The sequence below is a fragment of the Fundulus heteroclitus genome, chromosome 16 (genome assembly GCF_011125445.2).
Source record: "Fundulus heteroclitus isolate FHET01 chromosome 16, MU-UCD_Fhet_4.1, whole genome shotgun sequence".
In the NCBI taxonomy this organism is placed as follows: domain Eukaryota; kingdom Metazoa; phylum Chordata; class Actinopteri; order Cyprinodontiformes; family Fundulidae; genus Fundulus; species Fundulus heteroclitus.
In genome coordinates, this window is record NC_046376.1 from 23,336,413 (window position 1) to 23,359,549 (window position 23,137).

General features: G+C 38.5%; 2 protein-coding genes across 3 annotated transcripts in view; both read left to right on the plus strand.

The window, feature by feature from the left end:
• The first annotated feature begins 221 nt into the window (after window positions 1–221).
• Window positions 222–23,137, plus strand: part of pitpnc1a (phosphatidylinositol transfer protein cytoplasmic 1a) — an 82,749-nt gene continuing 59,833 nt past the window's right edge. Inside the window, exon 1 of one of the 2 annotated variants that reach the window (XM_036148118.1) lies at window positions 222–239. In XM_036148118.1, the coding sequence (XP_036004011.1) occupies window positions 237–239 (3 nt within the window). In that variant the 5' untranslated portion in view covers window positions 222–236. Of the gene's footprint in view, window positions 240–1,440; window positions 1,982–23,137 lie in introns of those variants that run through there. The other variant, XM_012872390.3, reaches the window with a different exon arrangement.
• On the plus strand, window positions 21,336–22,939 carry LOC118566348 (H-2 class II histocompatibility antigen, A-U alpha chain-like). The gene is made up of 4 exons (XM_036148123.1): window positions 21,336–21,548; window positions 21,625–21,867; window positions 21,958–22,239; window positions 22,375–22,939. The coding sequence occupies exons 1-4, from the start codon at window positions 21,431–21,433 to the stop codon at window positions 22,515–22,517; spliced, it is 786 nt and encodes a 261-aa protein (XP_036004016.1). The 5' UTR covers window positions 21,336–21,430; the 3' UTR covers window positions 22,518–22,939.

Below are 23,137 nucleotides of genomic sequence, written 5' to 3' on the forward strand. Positions count from 1 at the left end.
CCCTCTGTGAAAAGTATGCATACACCCTAAGCCCCAAACAATTTACATAAATTGAGAACTAAGGGAGAAGAAAGAAGAAAAAAAACACATAGAAGAGGAGGACCCAGCAGGGTGTGGGTGAAAACAAAGGACAGATGTACTGTCTGGGAGAAGTGATTACTGCAGTGGAAGCAGGAGAGGGATTACTAACCGGTTGCAGCTGTGAGGTTGACCAAGAGGCTGAGAACTGAGGCAGGATGGTAAGAAATAAAAATACAAGGAGAGCACAAAAAAAATAGCAAGGTTAAACCAATAATGAACATTTTGAGTAATCGCATATTTGAATGGAACTGTTCTGGCTGATTTATTTCACTATATCACTCAACATATAACTGGAATAGTTGTAGTTTAGGGACATTTGACGTTTCCTTATGGGTAAAATGTGTTTGTCTGTGTTATATTTCAGTGCTGTCGCGAGCTGCTGTCAATTCCTGCGGATCTGTCTTGGCACCAATAAAATAAAAACTCAAAGCTGAAACTCAAGGGTACACACTACTTAGCCCTTCCGCTCATATCAATCAGAAGGGAGCTGATGAATGATCCATATGCCATTATTAAAATAATCACGTAAAATCTCTAAAGGAGCTCCTTAAAGTTGTAGGGAAACTGTCTCTGTTTAATGAAAAAAAAAAATACATTTTGTAAACTTTTTTCAGGATAGTGATAAGATTTTGACACAACTAAAGTTCAGAACCATGGTTAGCTCTAGTTCAGAACCAAGGTCAGTACCAGGGCTGCAATTAGTCCAGGATAGGAACCAGATTCCGGTCATAGAGTGCCGTCAGAACCGCTGGACGGACAGAGGGGCAACACTGGAGAAGTTATAATGATCCATTGGACTCATCTTACTGTGAATTACCTCTTAGATAAACCACACAACACACATTTGCTCAGTAAATAAAATACATGTATTTTCAGGACACAAATACAGATAATTATAACATAGATATGCTGCATACATCCAATTATGAAAAATAGCTTAGCGAAGCTGCACACATTGACATTTAACCCAGCCCAAGTAATGATGGTGGACGTATGTTCTGTTTCTTATCACAAATGGAAACAAATATCTAAATAACAATTATTTATTTTAATTATTTATTGATTTCATTTTTTTTCTTTATCTGTCACCAAAGCACCCCTGTCATTTGAAAAATTTTCGCGATTAGCTCATGCTGTATATATATATATATATATATATATATATATATATATATATATATATATATATATATATATATATATATATATATATATATATATATATATATATATATATATATACAGCATGAGCTAACCTTGAAAATTTTTGTATACATGTATATGTGTATATACAGCAGGAGTCATTCATATTCGTTTATGTGTTGTTGGTCCCCTCTGCTGCTGCGCGCTCCCCCCGTTTCACAGAGCTGCTGCTGCTGCTTCTCGGTGCCGCGCATCTCCGGACAGAGCTGCCAAATGAAAACTAAAGAGAAGGAGGCATGCTGATAGATTTCATCACGGTACACTGAAGACTTTATCTCTCTGGAAGTGCTCAGTTTCACTCCTGGACTCAAGCGCCAAGGGAAAGCTGCTGTGAGGGACTTATTTCGGAGTTTGCCGTTTGTGCGCCTTTGCGTTTTATTTGAGCTGTTTACGGATGCCGATGGATTAGTTTAGATAACTGGTGGACGGGTGTGTTTTTTTTATTTTTTTTTTCATCTTCCGAACGAAACTCTTGCAGTTCTGAAGCTGTTGTGCGCAGAGGAACCCGGGCACTGCGGAGGGGCTGCCGATGAAGAAGTGAAGCGGGATTTAGTGATTATTCCCGATTGTCTTGGATCGTATTGGATTTTATTGTGGAGACTTCCCAACTCGTCCAGCCGCAGCTTCCATCGCCTTCTGTGTGGGGACAATGCTGGTAAAGGAGTACCGCATCTGCATGCCTCTGACCGTGGAGGAGGTAGGGGAAGTTTTCAATCGTTCTCGCTGATGTGTATCCTACTCTTTCCGCTGGCTTTCAGTCTTTAGTTTTACCGCACAGATGCAGACTCGTTGGCTGAAGTGCATTTTCATTTCTGAAGTGACTGTTGTAAAGTTGCCAGCTATGCGTTGTTGTTTTTTTTCGGTATTTTGCACCAGAACTATTATTGGAGAATTGCAGTGATGTTGTAACCGCAGGGTGGCGCCATTGCTTTTCGTCAGATCTATCTATCTATCTATCTATCTATCTATCTATCTATCTATCTATCTATCTATCTATCTATCTATCTATCTATCTATCTATCTATCTATCTATCTATCTATCTATCTATCTATCTATCTATCTATCTATCTAATGTGTAAGAGGGGGAGCCTTTCAGCACATGGAACCCCCCTTTAAAGGCAGTATTAGTTGTACAGCTTGAAAACAACTGGCTAATAAGCAGGTTGCAGGAAGTCATCCGTGTTAATCTGCTGCAATTGCCAGACTGAGGTGGTGCCCTGTGTCATCAGCGATAACACGCTGATATAATGCCGCCCTCGACGTGCCTCCCTGGGTTGTTTGACCTCCATTTGCACCTTGATTCATGTGACTCAAGCAACCAGTCTGATGGCTAAGTGGTTCCGGGTTAGAAAAGCCAGAGGGACCCTATCTAGTCTCATATACGGCGCTAATGGCCTCCTATAACATTCAGTACCTGACCCGTAGTTTGAACTTCTTACAACCATAAACTTCAAAATGACCCCTTGTCAGTCAATTTGCAGAGCAACGTTTCACTACTATTAAAATTGTAATGCCAACAACTTTTTTTTTTCTCTCTCTCTCAATTGGATCTAGTGTTGGACGTTGACTTCCATTCCAACTATTGTTTGTGCTCTGGCCGTGTGTTTAGGGGTATGGTCCTACTGGAAGGTGAACCTCCATCCCAGTCTAAGGTCCTTCAAAGACTTGTTTTCTTCCAGGTTTGCCTTGTATTTAGTGCCATTTATCTTCCAATCAACCCTGCTCATGTTCCCTGTACCTCTTAAAGAAAAGCATGCAGACATCATAATGGTGCCACCACCATTTCTCATGATCACGATGCTGTGTTCAGGGTGATGCACAGTGCGAGCTGTTTACAACACCGTGTTCTGCACGAAGGCTCGCAACATACGTTTTTCTCTCATCTGGAGAGAGCTCATTTTTTCACAAGTCTGCTCTCTGCTTTACATGCCCAGCATGCCAGAAATACAGATCTGTGGCATAGTTGTCCTGTAGATGCATTTGTGGACCTCTGCAGCTTCTCCAGATTAACTGCGGACCTCTTCGCTGCTTCTCTGACTATGCTCTCTTTGCGTAACCTCATAGTTTAGGGCTCGGGTTGTCATGTCATGTCTTTGGTAGATTTGAAGTTGCAGCGTACTGTTTCCATTTTCAGATAATGGCTTGGAATTGTTAAAAAAACAGCTCTTGTTAGAAGTCCAGGCACAAAAAATGGGGTGACCAGATCTTCTCAGTTGCTGGACCCAGACCTCTTAAACAAATTGCCTTTGTACATTCGCACTACTATTGACTTTGCCGTTTTTAAGGCCAAGCTTAAAACATATTTATTCAGACTGGCTTTTAACATTCAGGAGCACAGTGTCACATTTTGTTTTTTTATGTTGTACTTGCTTTTATGTTATTGTTTTCCTGTTTTTAATTCTGTTTTTATAATGATCATGTTATGTATAGCACTTTGGTTACCGTGTGCGCTGTAAAGTGCTATATAAATAAAGGTTGATTGATTGATTGATTGATTGATTGATTGATTGATTGATTGATTGATTGATTGATTGATTGATTGAACGAACAATGCTTCGTGAGATGTTCAAATGTTTTGTGATGTTGTTTTATAACCCAGCTCTCCACAATCTTTCCTCAGTCTTCACCAAAACCTCAGAGACCCTCACAGCACCGCTGTGTTTATACCAATATTAAGTTACACAGAGGTGTGTTTGTTAGGCAATTGGTTGGACTTGATTTTATTTAGCGGAGTCAGAGGCACAGGTGTTGAATACGATGGCATGTAACACTTTTCAGTTTTTATTAGTAAAAAAAGATCAAACCATATACCAGTTTTCTTATGATTTTTACCTAAATATATTTGCTTCCATGTATGTTTCCTGTTGTTGTGCTTTCTAATGACTGATGTGTATTCCGCCTGGGCTTTTGGATTTCTTATAACCTGTGAGGTTTTTGGTAAGACTGACTTCAGATGGTTTAGCCCAACATAACACATGGTAGAATTAAGGAGCTTTACCGAAACTCTGCTGCAAAGGTTTGTGAAGTTTAGCGCGCCATTTATCACAGTGACAGAGCAGGTGAAATGAGTGAAGATAAAACTGGAGAGACACTTTTAATCAGACAGTTTACCAGCTTCCTCTGAGGTCTATTGATCCCCGGTCCCTTTTTTGTGGTTTCTGGGAGTTTCATCTTTCTAATTACCAGCACGCTCCTTCATCACCTCTTGTCTTGAGGCAGATTGTGTCCCATCTTCGCTCCATTAGCGATGAAACACACAGCTGCACTCCACAGCCAGACGAAAACAGTTACATCTGTTGTTGTAATGACCGTGATGCAGGTCCACTTGGCAAATGAACATTTATGATCTACTAATGTGGGCAGGCAGCAGATACGCACCTGCTTGCAGAAACAGAGGATCATGCCAGTCATTGTCCCTTCATACAGACACACCGACGCTCAGTGAGGTTGCACCTGTAGGGATTTGTATCAGCTCTTGAGACACAAGGAAACTGCAAAGCAATAATGAGGCCTCTATGTGTTGTTTTTTTCCTAAGGTTCTCTAAATACAAACATTGAGGACAAACAGATAAATGCACAGTCCTTTGGCAATTTAACAATAAGAAATAGTATATCTTAATGGAGCCACTTTGATTGGTGCAAATTATGCAATGCACAGCTTGGTGCTGATGCAGAAATTGAATAGATGACAAAACACATCATCATCATCATCATCATCATCATCTACCTGAGGCTGCATTTTCCTTTGAATGCCTGATGAGTTAATCTAAGGCGTTTGGTGTCCTGCTTGTATTGCTTTCATTGCTTACACAATGCCTTCTCAAGGTTCACAAATCAGATTGTTCTCAGCATTTTTCAGAAACCTCTAACAACACGACAAGACAGCAAAAGAGTTTCACCTGCTGCAGACATCAATAGTCTTCATCATTAGACTGCCAGAGGCGATGAAAGCGAAGTGCTGCAGAGAAAAAAAAAAAAAAAGAAAAAAAAAAACATGGCAGAAAGCTGCAGTCGTGACACCCAGAGCTGTTTTCTGTGGTCCAGATGTTTCATTTTGATTTATGAAGTTACATTATGGGGTTATACAGTACCTCACTTTGTCAGCAGAAAAGGTTATGAGTGTTTTCCATTGAATAGTAATAAAGTAGATCCTATGCTCTAATTTGGCACTAATTTAAAATCTTTGTTTACTTACGGTGCTATCAGATGCTACTTTGTTTAAACTGCTGATACTAACCATGATCACTGGTTGACACTGAATCATTGAGTCACTCAATAAATTTGTAATATTTCTCGTGTGGTACTACTGTTATTTTGTTGGTGTTTTTTTACACTCGTAATTTAGATGGGGTACAGATGCATTTCTGGGCGACTGTGGCTTGATGGGTTGAGTAGTCGTCTGGCAATCGGAAGGTTGTGGGTTTGATTCCAGCTTCCCCTTGCCACATGTTGATGTGCCCTTGGGCAAGGCACCTAACCCCAAGTTGCCTACCGAGCTGCGTCTCGGTGTATGAATGTGTGCGTGTTAGTGAGAGCGTCTGGGTGAATGTGGCTATAGTGTACAGTGCATCGGATGGTCAGCATGACTGGATAAGTACTATATAAGTTCAGTACCTTTACTATCTCTTTGTAATTTATTCATTTCAAATTCTCCCAGCAGGACCTACAGTAATTGGGGTTGGCTCAATTAAATAACATAACATTAATATGTGTATATATATATATATATATATATATATATATATATATATATATATATATACATTTTCTAACACGCCTATCTCTTGTGGGGTGCTGGTGCCGAGAGGTGGGGTACACCCGGTCTATTGCAGGGCATATATATATATATATATATATATATATATATATATATATATATATATATATATATATATATATATATATATATATATACCTTCACAGGTATAGATAGATAGATAGATTCCTTCTCAGTGTCCTTTCTGGTGTTCTTCCCTTGGTCTTTCCCTGCTTGTCTCCTTCCTTACTTTCTATCTTTCATTTAAAAGCTTTCTTGTCCCCGTCCTTTTCTTAGGTCCTTTTTCCTCTGTTGTGCCCGTTGTTGGTTCCTCTTTTGCTTCCTCATATCCATCCTTACACCTTCGTTTCTTCTCTCCTATGTCCTTCTGTTATTCCTTGTATCCTTCGTTCTGTCCTTGCAGGCTCCACTTTTTAGTCGTTTCCATATTTTTAGAAAGTTCTCTCTTTTGAAATATCTGCCAAAGGTTCAGTGAACTTAAGAATGAAGATAAATGACTAATGAGAGTTTGTTTTGAGGTTTTGAAAAAAATTGTAGATAAAATATTCTCCACAGTTATTGCCATTCTTGTTAAAGATGTCCAAAAAGTCTTATAACAAATTATTATTTTACTGCAGGAAAAATCATAAAAAAACAACCTTCCTCAGTATACGATTAGGCAAGAATCAGTCTCCTTCAGCTATTTCTTGTAGCTTTTCTTGGCTTATGAAGGTCAACACTCAAAAAGCTGTTCTCTTGTGTTTTCACAAGAGAGGCTTAAATAAATGGATGCCTGTGTTATATAAAAAAAATACCCCAGGGAAACAGGAAGGTTATCAATTAAAATTATTTTGCACTGATCAAGTTAAGAAAAAGAAAAAAACATTTTATGATGTTATTAGGGGTGCCAATGATTTTGTAAGAATTTCTCAATCTTTTGTCTCAATCTTTATTGAGTAAGTTTTTCCTACTCAATAAATGTGCTCAAACCAAAGGTTGGATTTATTTATATATTTCTTTGTTGTGCAAGATTATGCTTTTGCAATAACTGGAATTTATTTCAAGGCTTTTTACGCATCTTTAGTGAATTAATGTGAAAGGTGCTGCATTGGATAATATAGCAAGATTAGTATCGGCTGCAGCCCTGCACCAGAACGTGACTCGTCACAACTTTTTCAACATGTATCAGCTTTAGGACACGGCAGAATGTCTTACAGTGACATCAACAAGGAGAGATTCCATGCATGCACTGGGAAACCATGCAAACTCCATGCAGAAGGAGCCATGGCCGGGATTCAAACCCAGGACCTTCATGCTGCTAACCACTGTAGCAGCCCTCTTTTGAATATGTGTGGTTTAATTTACTATGCACCTTTAGATTTTACACATTTACTTGAAGCCTATACCTATGTTAATTGTTTAAAATCTTAGCCACTGTTCAATAATTAGAACATCTTAAATATTAATCTTAAATTTTCTATTCTTCTCTGCTTATCCATAAATAGGGTGAATGTTTGATTTTGCCTCCATGAAAAACATTTGACGTCCTACGGTTGCATGTTTTGCAGCTTTAGTTAGATTATACACACGGAAGGCACTGTGAAAGATACTATATTATTATTCTCAGTTATAAGCCCCAGTAGTTGTTCCCTGAGGACGTTTAATTTAACAAAAACTCTAACCTGATGCCTGCCCACAACTAGGGCTGGACAATTAATCACATTGGCAATATGATCGCTTTTTTTAAAAGACGCAATTTCCAAATCACAGAGGTCTGCAATTTTTGGCTATGTAACAATTAATGGACAAGACACGTCCTTTAGGTGCCGGTATGTTTGAAGGAGGTTTGCCTCCACATGGAAGGGAAGAGAGTTGCAGCAGAGAGATAATCTAATTTTATTTCTTGTTTTAGAGTTTAATATAATCATACTGTTTAACCAGAGACTTTCAAGAATCTCACCATAGCATTGAGTACTGGTCAAACTGTTTAATACATAGACTTGTTTGTTGGTTGCACTTTACGTTCAACAAGGATCGATGTCCAACTTAACAAGCTATTCTCTTGAATAATAATATTCTGATTAATAAAAAAAAGTTACATTTCATGTTTTAAATAGTTCTTGTATACAAACGTCTTTATCAAAAGGCCTGTTGCTTGTGGTTAATACAGACAAAAGTCAAAATTAAATTGCATTCGCAATTATTGTTGAAATAAATCACAATATCGATTTTTGGCAAAATCGTACAGCCCTACCCACATTCCTCTTCAGACATTGTGAAATCTCCCAGCAACAGAATAAATGTGCGGAGAAGAAGATTACTGATGTTGGGAGATTTTATATTTTTGAGAGTAGAAGAAAGCAGTCAAAATTAAACAGACACATTTGAGTACATTTCTCTGTTTTTATCAACAATGACGCAAGAGATGAACATATTTGGCCCCATAAAAGTGAGAAGCCAATGGGGCGGAGTCCAAAATTTAGCAGCTGCATGCAGGATAAGAAGGCTCGCTCTGCAGGAGGAACCAGTAATGGTTTAGAAATTCAGCGGGAGTGAGAGGGAACTGAATTAATAAAACAGTTCCATGCAGAGCTCAAATTCCTGCATGCTACCAACTTTGTTAAATTGTTTAACTTGAGGTCAGTGCATGCTCACAGTATAGAGAAATGTTATAATCTGCAGTTTGTTGTTAACTTCATACAGATTTAGCATTGTTGGCTGCTTAGCTTCAGTGTTTCAGGTTAGATATTAAACCAGGTTAAATTTAACACTCTTCACTTTAATGATAACAGGTTCTAGTATTAATAAAGTGCTTCACACAAGTTTCTCTCTAAGAGATAAAGTTACGAGGTGTTTACATACTGCCTTCTAAACCCTCTTAAATAAAAAAGGTGGATTGTTTGATGTTTCTTGCTCCTGCTTGCTCTGATCTCTGTCGTAAAAGCAGCAGCCTCCCTGTGACTTGTGAGACAAACTGAGGGAGTCCCCGTTGTGAGGATAATTGAAATGCTGGTGTTATTTCGAGATTGCACTACGGCGACTCTATTAAAGATAATTCTCTGCACATTTCCTCAGATTTCTTACTGAGAATATTTCCTTCACAGTTACCTCTTATATAATATGATATTTTAGAGGCCTTTTTTGTATAAGTTTGCTTAAAGTGTATTTGATCCTGACTGGCACTACTAACCTTTTTGGCAATAGCTGTCATTTAGAAAGTTTCTCTGGAATGACACAAATGTTGGGACTGCACGGTGAAACTGGTTGGGTTCTTTCTGCATGGAAACTGCACGTTCTCCCTCTGCTTTTGCGGATTCTCTCGAAATACTTCGACCTTCTCCCAGAATTCCAAAAATTTGAATTGTAGGTTAATTGCTTACTGTAAATTTCCCTGAGGTATGAGGGTCTAATGGCCCCTGCAGATAGACACTGGCTACCCACGTCCCTACAGTGATAAATGGGTTTACACAACAAATGTAAAGTACTTAACTGCCCATCCATCCATAAATTTTCCTACAGGCTTATCCCTATTGGGGTCGCATGGGTTGCTGGTGCCTATTTCCAGCTGCCAATGGGAGAGAGGCGGGGTACACCATATATGGGGTACATCCTGGACAGGTCGCCAGTCTATTGTGGAAGTGCTCAACTAGTGAGCAAATCTTTATTTCTAGTGCACAGAGCTTTTTTTTTTTGTTTAAATTCAAAGCCTAAAAGACAAAACAAAATACCAATTCTGATTTTAATTACCATACAAATGTTTATCTGACCATGTCACAAATATCATATAAAACATATATGGCATTGCAACAAATTAATAGTTTTAAAGTTCAAATACTTTACAATATATCATAAGAGGGTCAAAAAGAATCAAATAAAACTGCTGAGGTGAGATATTTATCAGATTGACTGTTTTTCAGTGTTAAAGCTAGGGTCAGAAGTAAGACACCGTCTTGCCTGCTCTTCTGCTCCTCAGGGGGTTTGCATGTAAAAAAACTAAAAAAACAAACAATCATCCAAATCCTCTCCGGTCTTATTTCTTTCTACTGAGGCCTTACTCTTCTTCTCATAAACATGAAACCAGTTGACTTTTTGCAACTCTCAAAAGTCGTAGTCCATGTTCAAAGTATGCAGTGAGAGCAGCGGAGCTAGGGTGACAATTTCCATAACACCAAAAAGGAGGACATCATGCGACATATCAATAAATTACTACAGAGTACATAGGACTCTGGTATACTCTCTTTAATAGTACAATTTTGACTGGTTTAAAGATCATGTTTGTATAGCTGAATAGGAAACAATGTTAATGAAAAGTGAAAAAGTGTTAGGTTAATTGGCTTCTCTAAACTGTCCTTAGGTGTGATTGTGTGCATGAATGGTTGTTTGTCCTGTTTGTGTCACTGTGTTGCCCTGCGACAGACTGGTGACCTGTCCAGGGTGTACCCCGCCTCTCGACCAGTGAACGCTGGAGATAGGCACGAGCAACCCCCACAACCCCATGAGGGATTAAGCGGGTCAGAAAATGGATGGATGGATGGAGTGAAAAAGTGTTTGGTTCATGGTATTTGTATTTATCCAATACATTGTGGTGTTCAAAAAGTGACCATTGAGATTAATCTTTTTAAGTGCAGAGTGCGGCCAAGCATAAAGTGTGTGGGCTTAAATCTGGCAATACAATTAAGATGTAACATACATAATAAAAAAAAAATATTTAAAAAGCCTAAATAACCTATTATGTACACAACAAAACAGATTGTAAAAAAGACAAAAATCCAATGCTTCGGTCTTGTCTTCAGTGTCTGTGGGCACAGCTGACCTGTCTTTAAGGAAACTCCACATTCACCCTCTGTAGCAGCTACGTTCTTTTACCTGCAGCACGTTTATTACATTCATGTTTGTCCGTACCCGCAAGCCGTTCAATTGCAGATTTTCCCTGATTGCTCATGTCAACTTTGCATCGACAGTGTGCAGAAGCCATGGAATGAGTCTTGACTACTTTTTGTTATAAACACATGCTCTTTTATCCCATTCAGAACCAAACGAGGTCTTGCATTTTGGCATGAAGCTAACTTTCTGTCAGTGTCAAATGAGGAAGCAGCACATGGACCCTTGTTCACTTTTTTAACCAATGGCAAGCAGACATTCATCTGACACCAGCTCTTAGCCAATCATTTGTTAGACCCGATATGTTAATGCGTTGGATGCATGCTTTACAGTCTATGATCGGATACTGTGCTGCAGCCCAGCAAAGATGGAAAAAAAATCTGCTCTTCAAGCCTAGCGCCTCAAAAATAAGTACAAATACGTGTCCAGCAGGGCACTGAAAATGCGGACTGTTTTTACCCAGTATAATAAAAGTGTTTCTGAACTGGATTACCAATTATGATTTTAAGCTTTGCAGAAATTCTTAAAAAGTCTGAATTTGTATAAATGCTTAAAAATCCAAATATTTTAAGTTTAAAGGAAAGGTTTGGCTTAGTCTGTGGACCTCAACACAGGTCTCCTTTTAAATCAAAGGAATTGTTGTTTTTATGTTGCCCAAAAAAAAGACATAACGGTGAAAGTACGCATGATGGAAATGTGAAGAGACAAAGAGAGAAGGGCCTATCAGGGCAGGATCCTAAGAAGTGGCAATATAAACGGTGGACAGGAAATGCAAGTCAGAAATGACTTTCCTTTGCAGCAACATTTATTATCAGGCAAACACAGAGGGTCAACACTTTTCTATTTATAGTCAACACTAAATTAAGAGCAGTCAGGCATGCAGTTTGTCAGGTGAAGCACTGACAAATGAAATGAGTAATAAGGACTTAGTGACAGTCTATGATTGTGTTTGCATGACGTATGTGCATGTAGCCAGCCCTGGAGGAAACCTGTTGACAGGAACTCTGCACACTGAGTGCATGCTTATTAATTTACAGACAGACCAAGCCCTAGGTCAGGTGGGAATAATAACAAAGAAACATTTATTATTAGGACAAAATGACAGAGTCAAGGAGAAAACAAACCCAGCAAGCCCAGCCTCAAAGACACACCAAAAAACATTGTCATCAGACTATCATATATTTAAGCAGAGAACAGGATCCATGAGCTAACACTTAATAAATACCAAATAATACTGGTTTGCATAACCAGAAGGCCCAAAAGATCTGGTACTATTAAGTTGGTCATGAGACGACTCACCAAACAGACCTGTGTTAAGATTTTTCATTCAACAATAAACAACCTTGTGAACTATTGGGTCAGTGAACGACCGAGTGAGAGAACGGGTAGGAAAGACCAGCTCAAAAAGAATGATAAATAAACTTTTGTTAAACCTAGAGTTCCCCGTCAAAAGAAAGAAACGTGTGAATATTTAGAAGGTGACAGTCATGTACAGTATATATGGCAGGACGTTATCGATCTGACCTTTGATGAACTGCTGCTACTGAGCAAAAGAACACAGATAGAAACTACAAGAACTACTTGGATCTTTAAGCCTGTAAGCGTCTGCAGGAGGTACTGCTAAACCAGGGTAGGGCCGCACAAACTAACACCACCACAGTGTCATCGTAATATCAGAAAACACACAATTAGTTTTCCCAAGGAGCGCGAAAAATATTCCAACTATTATGAGTTTAACTTTGCCTGCAAATCACATAATCACCATATTAGGTAAAAAAAAGAATTGGAAGCACAGTTAGAAAAAGAAAGAGGACAGAGGAAAGATTTGGATTATCAAAACTGATATTATTATTATTAGAATTTTTACAATAACCATCATTGCATCATTTTCTAACATCAGGGCATTATTACAAACGATGGGAAAACTAATTACCCCAACCCGCCATCACTGGGATGTAGCAGCGAGTAACTCACTGAATGGGACTTAACAGTCAGCTGATGTTTACCTCTCTGTATTTTTAGCCTCTTAAATCATAGCAGAAAGTTTGCCTCCAGCAGTTCTTATTTCAAAGCTCGACATCTGCAACTGTTGAGTCTTGCTGATTGTACCTCTGGCTACATGTTTGAAATTAATCATTTCACGAGGACGTCCTTTAAGCTGGGAGATGGTAGAATCAAAACTGGTATATGCTTCCCTGCATGTTCAGACACACCTGCTACTTAAAATCTAACGCACAACACGCTCGCTAATTCATCTGCTTTATTTCTCAAACATAATAATGAGACAATTAACAGGAGTGATATATTCAAACAATGCTGCTTCCCAGAAAAGCTTCGTACTCTTTTAGCCCTGCTAAACTCAGTTTTTAAAATAAAACTAAAATGTTTGCAGAAATTCACAGAAAATCATAATGTCCTGTACAAATGGACTGTACGCATAATAAGTAGCTTAATGTTAGCTTTGATATCAACTTCATTGTTACATCCTCATTTGCAAGTCACTTGAGATGAGAGTGTCCACCGAATGCATAAGCAAATAAATGGATTTCAGGCTGATTAGAATGCAGCCCTTTGCATGAATTGATCATTTCTCATTTTTTAGTAAAAAGATGAGTAATTTCCATTAAGATGTTTTGTTTACCTGTGCATTATTTTTACCTGCATTGTACATGCTTTGAGACCTTCTTTTTTTCATTTGTGTTTTTTTATTTGTCTCCAGGATTCATCAAAATATATGAGAAAATACATTGAACAGGTCTGTGGTAATGCTTGGATATGAAATATGGGAACAAATAGGAAAATGGTGAAATCGTCTGCCACCATATTTGTTTGTCTAAAGCCTGGAATAACTTTTTTTTTTTAATTCTTAAGATTTCTTTTATTTATTTATTTTACTTGACACAATTATTTTCTGTAATTATTAATCTGAAAAACACCAACAAATAGCCCGAATGAGAATTTCTGCCTTCCCAGCTATTTCTATTCTAACTGAGATAGAGCTGAATAAAGCTTAACAAAATACTTACACTAGTTTTAGGTTCCTGGTGATCTTGCAGGGTGTTTATGTTTTGTGCCTTTTTAGTATTGTTTATCTGTAGATTTGGTTCCTGACATTAGTTTTCTGTTCATTATGATGATAGTAGTTTATTAGTTTTTCTGTTTTATCCCCATGTTCCTGCCCGCCTCTCTTTAGTTTAGTTAGTTTATTATTTCATATCTGGTCATTCATCAAGCATCCCTGGTGTATTCTGCTCTCCTCCTGTCTCTGTGGTCATTGCCCTCTCTCTCCCTCAGCCTAATGACCTTTACTCTTCTCACCTGTGCTAATTGCTCCACATGCTGTCTCTTGGTTTCTCCTCTATTTAGTCAGCCAGCTTAGCCACACTCAGTGTCAGATGCTCTGTTGTGCTAGCCCTTTCTGATCTCCTCATTTTCGCGTTCCTAATTTTGTTCTTTGTTTTTTTTTGCCTGCTTCAAGTTTTGTTGTTTTATTTTTTCAATAAACCCAGTTCCACCTTGCCAGGCAGCCCCCGAGTGCTTGTCTGAAAAAGGGTCCATCTACCACTAGCTAAAACCGGACATATGTCCTCTGTTGATTTCCTGTCTACATCTGTTTTTCCTGTCTTCTCAAACTTCCCTTACTGTTAACATCCTGTCTAAACAGGGAGAAACAATGAGCGCTGAGAATAGAAGCTGCCCCGACACACTCGGTGTGCCGTTGGAGTTATGGGACAGGTGTAAGGAGAGGAGAGCAGCTGGGCATGCCGCACCCTAATGTGATTACAGAGTATCAGCATGATTTGTGTACGCTGCTGATGGATTAAGTCTGTGATCAGAGCCTCTATATGATAATGTGGTCACATGCATTAATCATTTGCCATTTTCTAAATTAAAGCCACTCCCAACAGGAAGATGCTAAAAATAAACTATAGTGACATTTATGAATCATAAATGCTTTCGCAGCAAATGGTCTCTCAGCATTACGTTTGAAAATTAATTTCTCACTCAGTATAACCACATGTGTTGTGTTTGCCACGTTCATTTTTGATGACAAAGCTAAGTTAGTTTGTTATAGAAAGTAAAAAGCCAACACATTTTTTCCTTCCTGCGTGACGCAGACTATATAATATATTGTCTGCCTTCTGTCTTTTAATGTATCAGCCATACGCCCAGCTAGATGCATGTCTGCATTTATTTCCCTAGGTCTTAACAATCCCAGCCTTTTTAGTCAAAGACTTGAAAAACTGTATTATAGCTTGTCCAATTACTTCGTTGATTGAAATTCTATTTAACCTGTAACTTTTTTTTTTTACTTTTACAATTATGTCACAGTGAGAGGGAAATAGTTCAAAACAAAGTAAGTTTTTAAAGCAGGATGACAATTTCTCCTGTGTTTTTTTTTTCACATACAATCACCTGAAATGTACTGGGTGATGCTATGAGTTGATTAATGAATCAGCCATAGCAAAACAGAGTTAACATGCTAATGTTAGCCTAGAACTAAAGGAAACTCTGCCGTTATGAAGCTTCGTTAAAGTGGAATGCTTTAAATAAGTATTTGACTGTGACTCGAATTGCCTGACAAAACATCTTAATCAATACATCTTAAAGTTACTGATTGTTATTATTATTTTTGTGTGGGTTTGATATGTGGTGTTGAGGTTACTGTATATAAAAAGTAACTGCTGGATAAGATGGGTCGCTGTAAGGAGATACTTTTTTCCTAGTTTTCTTAACTTCTTTTTAGTGTAAAAGTTTGGAATTTCTGTCATTGATGTGTACTGATAGCCCTACCACATTACTCGCTCACTACATCACAAAATATATGAGGAAAACCCAAGCCTTTGCTCTAAATGTGCAATGCTTTGATGAAGGTAAGTGCTTGCCGTGAAATGGGATTCACCCTAATTGCAAGCAGAATAGGGCACCTCTTCAAGTTTCGGCTGCAGAAAATAGCAGACACTTCCCCTGAAAGGCGCAGTAACCATTCTCTGAATTCCTACTAATGCAGGCTCTAATTACTGGAACACTTTTATTCTGCGGGGGTGGACATCGCATTTGTGTGGCGCTAATTAATTTCCTTTCTCAAATCAAAGCAAGCGATGTGACCGATTCAGTCAACGAGCAGCATAATTATCGTTTGATCCTTTGAAAGGCTTTCGGAGAGCATCTAGGTGATGTTCGTGCCGCACTCCACTGACATAAAACCAGCCAGCTCCACCAAAATAATAATTAGCACAACGCAATTAAATTCCCCAAGTTTAAGCTTTCACTTTATAGATACAACGTATGGAATCAAATCCCCCCCCTGGTGTTGGTAACCTGCAAGCATGCAAGACTCTCAGTTGATTGACCATGACACAGACATGTATACAAATGAATGTCTGAAGTCATTAAAATACCTCTGTATCACCTCATGATGTTCACGGCACAATGTCTCCGGTACCCATGGGAACATTTCCAGCACAAAACCAAGGAGAAATCTCTTGACAGTGAAGAAGCTTTCTGCAAATCTGCAGTGAGCTCATGCCGGCCAAGGTTTCTGTGTGTGAGCGCAAAGCTGATGATATAATTTGTCAACTCAAATTAAAGTGTTTTTTTAATTATTTTTTTGCTAATTTATAATGTGGTTAGTAAGTCCTGAAAATCTGTTGAACAGCTGTCGAAACTGGGGCAGCGCCTCTGTCGCGACAAAGTTCACGTGTGGCAGAGGAACCTCATGGAAAACACCAGATGCTCCCCGTTCGTGCGCTGACTGTGACTTTGTAAGTCCTGGAATGTGTTTGTGCGTTGGTGTGTGTTGCTTAGCAGTCTGAAAAACATACAGAGCTACGGTGTTTAATAAAAAAAATAACAGCAAAGACTCATATATGAAGGAAATGCCTTCCCTGTTTTTACTTTTAAGTAAAATAAAACTGGTATTAATGCAACACAAAAAGCTTTTACTTCAATCAGAATACAAATAAAAAGTATTTTATCCTGTTTCTTATCTTAATAAAGTCAAAATTGCAGTCCCAAGGTGCGGTTTTACTGCAGGAACCAGGACCATATCAGAGTAATGTGGTAGAAATCGATCCCAGAAGAGGGCCTGGTATGTTTGGATGGATCCTGAACTAAAGCTTGAGCTGTGTAGTTGTGGACGTTGTTTCCCAACCATATTGTTTCAGTCTCCCAGCATTTAAACACAGCCACTTCTGCTGAGGATCAGTGTTTCTCACAGTTTGCAATCTAATGAACTGATTAAAAAAAAAAAAATCCTTAGCAGAAATATTAAATTAGTGCTGACATCCGCTTTCAGCGCCTTTTCAAAGAGCACCCAACCTTTAATATTAATGGTATTTGATAGTATTGTATGTACAATAATATAAACAAAGCAAGTACATGTTTGGATTGTTGTTCAATCACAAGTTTTCAGTTTGGCAGGGGCGGGAACATTTCACAGGCTTTAATTAGTTAAGAACTTTAAATTATTGCCAACTTCCTGTGAGTTAGAAGTGATTGTAATTCAGTATCAGATCTTGACCAGTTGGAATTTGTCATAAATCATGTCTTTATAGATTGCAGGTTGTAATCTTGATATGTGCTTTCCTCTCTTATCTCCCTCACCGCATTGGGAGTCGATATCAGTAAAATCCAGTGTAGCCACACATTTCTACGCTGTCGGGAGTTACAGAACAACACAAACAAACACGTTTATAATGCTATATTGGTCTGATTTCACAGTTTTAAAATCACATTTTGGACTCAGCTGTTGCTGTGGGCATTGATCTATAATCACAGCAGCGGTCCTGCAAGAGGAGGAGCCGTGCAGCGTGTGGGGAGGCCATCTACGTAAACGTCTCAGTGTTGGACCACACAGTGGACAAGCACACAACAATATGTGATGGTGGATGTTATTGTTCAGGGAAATTATCTTCAAGAGTCTGTAGTACTACCTCTAAATCCCTTTTGAGTTGCACACAAATAGATTATTTAACAGCTGAAAGCTGAAGCTCATAGATCAGATTTGTTGTGTGTGGTTTTGGAACACAATTAGTTTGGTTCTGTAGCAATCATTTCACCAAAATCTGAGCATATGAAACAAAGGCGGGAGTCTGTCGAGCAAGGGTGAATCAACTTTTTTTTACACTGAACTTTTTGGGACCCACACCAATGTTTGTAAAATGTATTCCTTGCTAAAGATTGCCCTGCCGGTTTCTATTCTCAAGTTATAATGCTTTTTATTGATCATTGCTCTGCTTTTAATTCTTTTATTCCTGCTAACCCTTTTCATAAACCGCAAAACGCTTGAATTAATGATGCCATTTGCAAATGGATTTAAAACATTTTAACCTGTAGACCTCAAAGGGTTGAGTTTAACGACTGCTTCGCTGACTTACTGGAGACACAGGTTCGCCACAGGGTTGTATTTTGAGTTCTTTGTTGAACACTTTCTACTCCTATAACTGTGCTGCATCTAACCCTAACAACTTGATAACTAAGTACACAGATGAAACAACTATCATGGGTCTGATTTCCTCATATGACAACTCTGGTTACAGAGCTGAGGTGGAAAATGTAGTGTCTTGGTGTAGGGGGAAAAAATTGTTCTGAAGGCCTCTTAAACCTTTGAAATGGTATTTGATTTTAGTAAAAAGCAATCCCTTGATTTTATAAATGGTATGGAGATGCACATTGTTGAAAACTATCCATTTCCATGTCAAATGACCTCAACTGGAATTTGAATAATAATGTGATTGTCAAAAAGTCTCGACAGCGGGTTTTTTTTCTCTTCGTAAATTGAAAGATTTTACCAGTAATATTCTTAAATATCTACCGCTGTGCAATATAAAGCCGTCTCACAAAGCCTACCACAGGGTGGTTCTGAACTGTTTCTGCTAAAGAAAAGAAATGGTTAACCCGAGTGGTCCGCTCTGCCAGGCGGATTATAGTTCTGGAGGACATTTATCAACAAAGACTTTGTTCTCAAGGAGCCTTTGCATCCTGCTAGGGACCTGTTTGAATTTCTCCCTTCAGGGAGGCGCTATCGAGCAATTAAATGAGGGACATTGCACCACAATAACACTTCTTTCCTCAAGCTGTGAGGATTTTAAACACAAAGACCCTACAATGACCGTTTCGTGAAGCACATTTGGCTTTTTCTTTTCTTTTATTTATTAGGGTTTTAGTATTTGTTTTAAATGTTCTTTTTATGTAACCCTCTCTATGGTTTCCGTCCTTTTGTCTGTGTAAATGTCAATCATGCACTTGAGCTACTTGCACCTCTTTTTTTTACATTGCAAATGGCAAATAAACTGAATGTGAATCTTTCACAATTATACGTGGTTGTGTGTTGGTCTATCACAGATCTCCAGAGTTGTATCTGGTTTAATGTCCAAGGAAATACATTTTGTCTTTTTTATGAGTGCTGAACAGAGCTCAGTATAATCCCCTAGCTATTGGCATGCTTTACTGTTGTTACCTACCTAATCCTCTCACACACAAAAACAATGTTAGAACAATTTAACGCAGCTTTATCTTAGATTGTGTTTACTGCTACCAAAAAGGTATTCACCAATTAGTTTGTTTTCTTTAAAACCTGGCGTGCAAAACTGATGATTTTATTATTAGAAAAAAGGAATTTAATGAAAAAACTGAAAATAAAGCTGTTCTGTTATAATTTGTACAAATCTTTTATTCTACACAGACCAAATCCAGACAGATTAATGGCTTTGACTGATCACATTTGGATTAGGTTTGCTGCACCAAAAAAGTTTGATGTACAGTGAAGTTGTAGAATTGAAACAAAAAGATGAATTAAGTATATAAACTTACAGGGGTGGAGACAACACAATGAAAGCAACTGGAGATTTGAGGAACTAAAGAACCACACCAGACAGGACAAACAGAGCTTTTTTAACAGGAAAGGCAGCAGAACTAACTGAGAAATACAGAAATAAGAAAGTGAATACAACCCAACGTGAGATTGTGACAAGAATGACAAGAACCAGGGAACAAATAGATAAAATTTTGAATGAGGATTTAAAAAAAAAAAAAAGTAATCAGGGTCTATATAAAAAAACTACAAACTGAATCAGAATCTAAATACATAAAATAACTAAAAGTAAAGGACAGAAGAACTGGGAATCCTAACATTACATAATAAGCTGAGAGTGGAAAAGTGACAAAACTAAAAAAAATAATTAAAAGGTAAAATATTGTGACAAAGTGAAGATGTTCTAAAAGGTTGTAACACCTAATGCCTTTCAATAAATGTACTTTATGCTCCTGGGCAGAAATAATGAATTGTGTACAAGTGTTTGACTAAACATTTCAGTTTAATTCAGTTTATCTATTGAGGGCCAATTCACAAAAACATTATCAATGTGTACTTAATAAAAACAATACATTTAACTCAGTCCAGTCATACAGACAGATTAAAACATTCCAGTTTCCAAAACTTCACAAACTTGAAGCTCAAAGGATTTCAATGTGAAAAACTCACACGGAAAAAAAAAGACAATTAGAAGAATTTTATTGATACAATTTTTAAGACTTTGGCGCTCAGACCGCAGCAGGAAACAGTAACGCTGAATTATACTTCAATTCGCAGGTGTATGAGAATATGGATGTTTCCCCCAGGCATGAAACTGGTGGTGGAGTGGAGATAAACAAAGTTGGTTCAGTCCAGAGAGGCTGGTTGGCGAGATGATCTGCTTGAGCTGTATTGGTGAGATCCAGTAGACTGCGAGAGCTGATAATAGTGCTTCACTCAGGGACCCAGAAAGATAGATGTCCAGCTAGGATAAACACAGGTTTGCATGAACCTGTCCATGATGAGCAAGCATGAAGCGACAGTGGAGAGGAAAAACTCCCCTTTGGGAAGAAACCTCTGGCAGAACCAGGCTCAACATGGCGGTCTTCTGCCGGACCGATTGAGATGTGACAGGGAATTCCTTAAGAGTCCGGGAGGAATTACACTCTGATTGGAACGAGGTTGAAGGAGCACCAAGGAAAGCCAGATGGATCTTGACTACGATGGTGGAGAAGGGGATGGAGGTGGGTTGGATCAAGTCATAAGAGTCCAAATCAGACATTGCACAACCACGCTTGCACTTTGCCGGGTAAAAGGCTGAGACATGGATTTGAAGTTCTTTTAAGATAAACCTAGGATGCTGATTGGCTTCGTGGAGGAGCAGTTCAAAGCTGATCGGCTTGCGTCGGAGGCGGATGAGCCTCGGATTGGATGGAGGTAGGCGATAGAGTTTCTTCAACTGAGCTTCCGCTTAAGCTTCATTTCATAATCAGCAAGAAATATAATTTTTCTTATATCTGAAAAGCAGTGTTGTTTTGCCCACAAATCGAGCAGGAATTCGAACAGTTTCACTTAGCACAGTGTGTGATCATTACTGTTGGCATTATGATGTGAACAGTGATCAGCTTCCTCAATAGTTTTTAGTGTGACCTCAGAAATGAGGAAGATCATACATGCAGGAACTTGAAACTTGGTAAAGTTACGTTTTCACTGCATGTTGAGGACCAAGACAATAGGAGCCATGGAAGGACGGCAAAATCAGTGGAGATTAAACAATCTGCACTTGGTACTTCTCCTTCATTTCTTTCAAACACATTTCCTCTTTGCAGCAGGTAAGTAACCTACATAAAGCTGCTTGATCTACTTACTTTTTAAATGTTAATTTTCACTCTTAAACTCTTTTGCTAGGCGGCCACCAGCTCTGTTTTACCTGCGGGTGCTTTGAATCAAGGGACCCCCAGGTCTATTTCACATTGGACGATGATGAAGTGTGTTATATGGATTTTAAAAACAAGGCTGATGTTTGGGCCAGCAAAACAGAAAGATATTGGCGTCGTGAATGGAATTACAAAGCCGCACAAATCTGGCAAGTCCTGTGTAAAAAAGACATAAATCGATGGAAACCAGACCCCGATGTTAGAAGGACTAAAGGTTGGTGAAGCCCAACTTCTTGCCTCATTTATTGCTATTCAGCTCTTTCCAGAACTATGTAAGAAATAACTCACTAATTTAATGTTTTAGACCCACCAGAGTTGGTTATTTTCCCCAGAGGTGAAGTGATAAAGGATGAAGAGAACACCCTTGTGTGCTTCGTCTACAACTTTTTCCCTCCTGCGGTCACAATCAGGTGGACCAAGAATAACAAAGAAGTGTCAGTGGAAGATCCCTTCATCAAAACTAAATCCAACTCTGATGGGTTGTTCCACGTGTTCTCCTACCTGAACTTTGTTCCAAAGCAGGGGGACATCTACAGCTGCACTGTGGAGCATGAAGCACTGGAGGAGCCCAAGACAAGGATTTGGGGTGAGAAGGAAGAAAATATATATTTTTTTTTATTCTTTAGCTCAGTAGACAAAGTTGATCAGAAGTTAAATTGCCTTTAATTGTGTTTTAGCTAGAGTTTTACATTTATTTTTCTCCTGCTCTCCTTCTCTTTAGAAGTTGAAACGGAGGAGAGGAGTACGCGTCCGACTGTCTTATGTGCATTTGGTCTGAGTCTCGGGTTGCTTGGAGTTGCTGCAGGAATCTTCCTTTTTGTGAGAGGAAGCCAGTTTTGTCACACTCCTCACAGTGCTGGTTAATACATAAGATAAAGAATTCAAATAAATAAAAATAGTTCCCCCTATGGTTTCATTTGCACGTCACCAAATATAAATTGGGCTAGTCACGTACTATTACTTTATGCATTTCTACGGCAGTAGCTAATTCTGGTTGCCTACAAAGTTTTTCCGATTAAATTAGAGTGCCCTGTTGCCGTGTTGCCTCTGCTCTAATTGCTTGTAAATGAAGCATTTCTGTGTATATTTATTGTAACTGTAATGTTTTCTAAGAACTGTGATTGGTTCAAACAAACAAACAATAAAAAACATCCACAAATGCACCCCTAGTAATCAATGTAGAGAAAGAAACTGATTAGACGAGATTAAGAAATTTGTTCTCATGTTTAAACTTTCCATGATTGACCAGGGCAGTCAAACTTTTTTTACAGTAGCAGGCCTCATACTATCAGATAGGAGGGTGCACTTATGCCAGTGCCCGAGCCCCGAAGGGGAGAATTTTGAAAAATAGAGTCTCCCTGATGTATTTTGGAAGCTTTCAAGACAGGTGATTATTTAAAGAATAGAGTCAGAGTGCATGTTTTAAATTGAATAAAAGCAAAAAAAAAAAGTGAATGATCAATTCTTCAAAAACAACCTTTGTT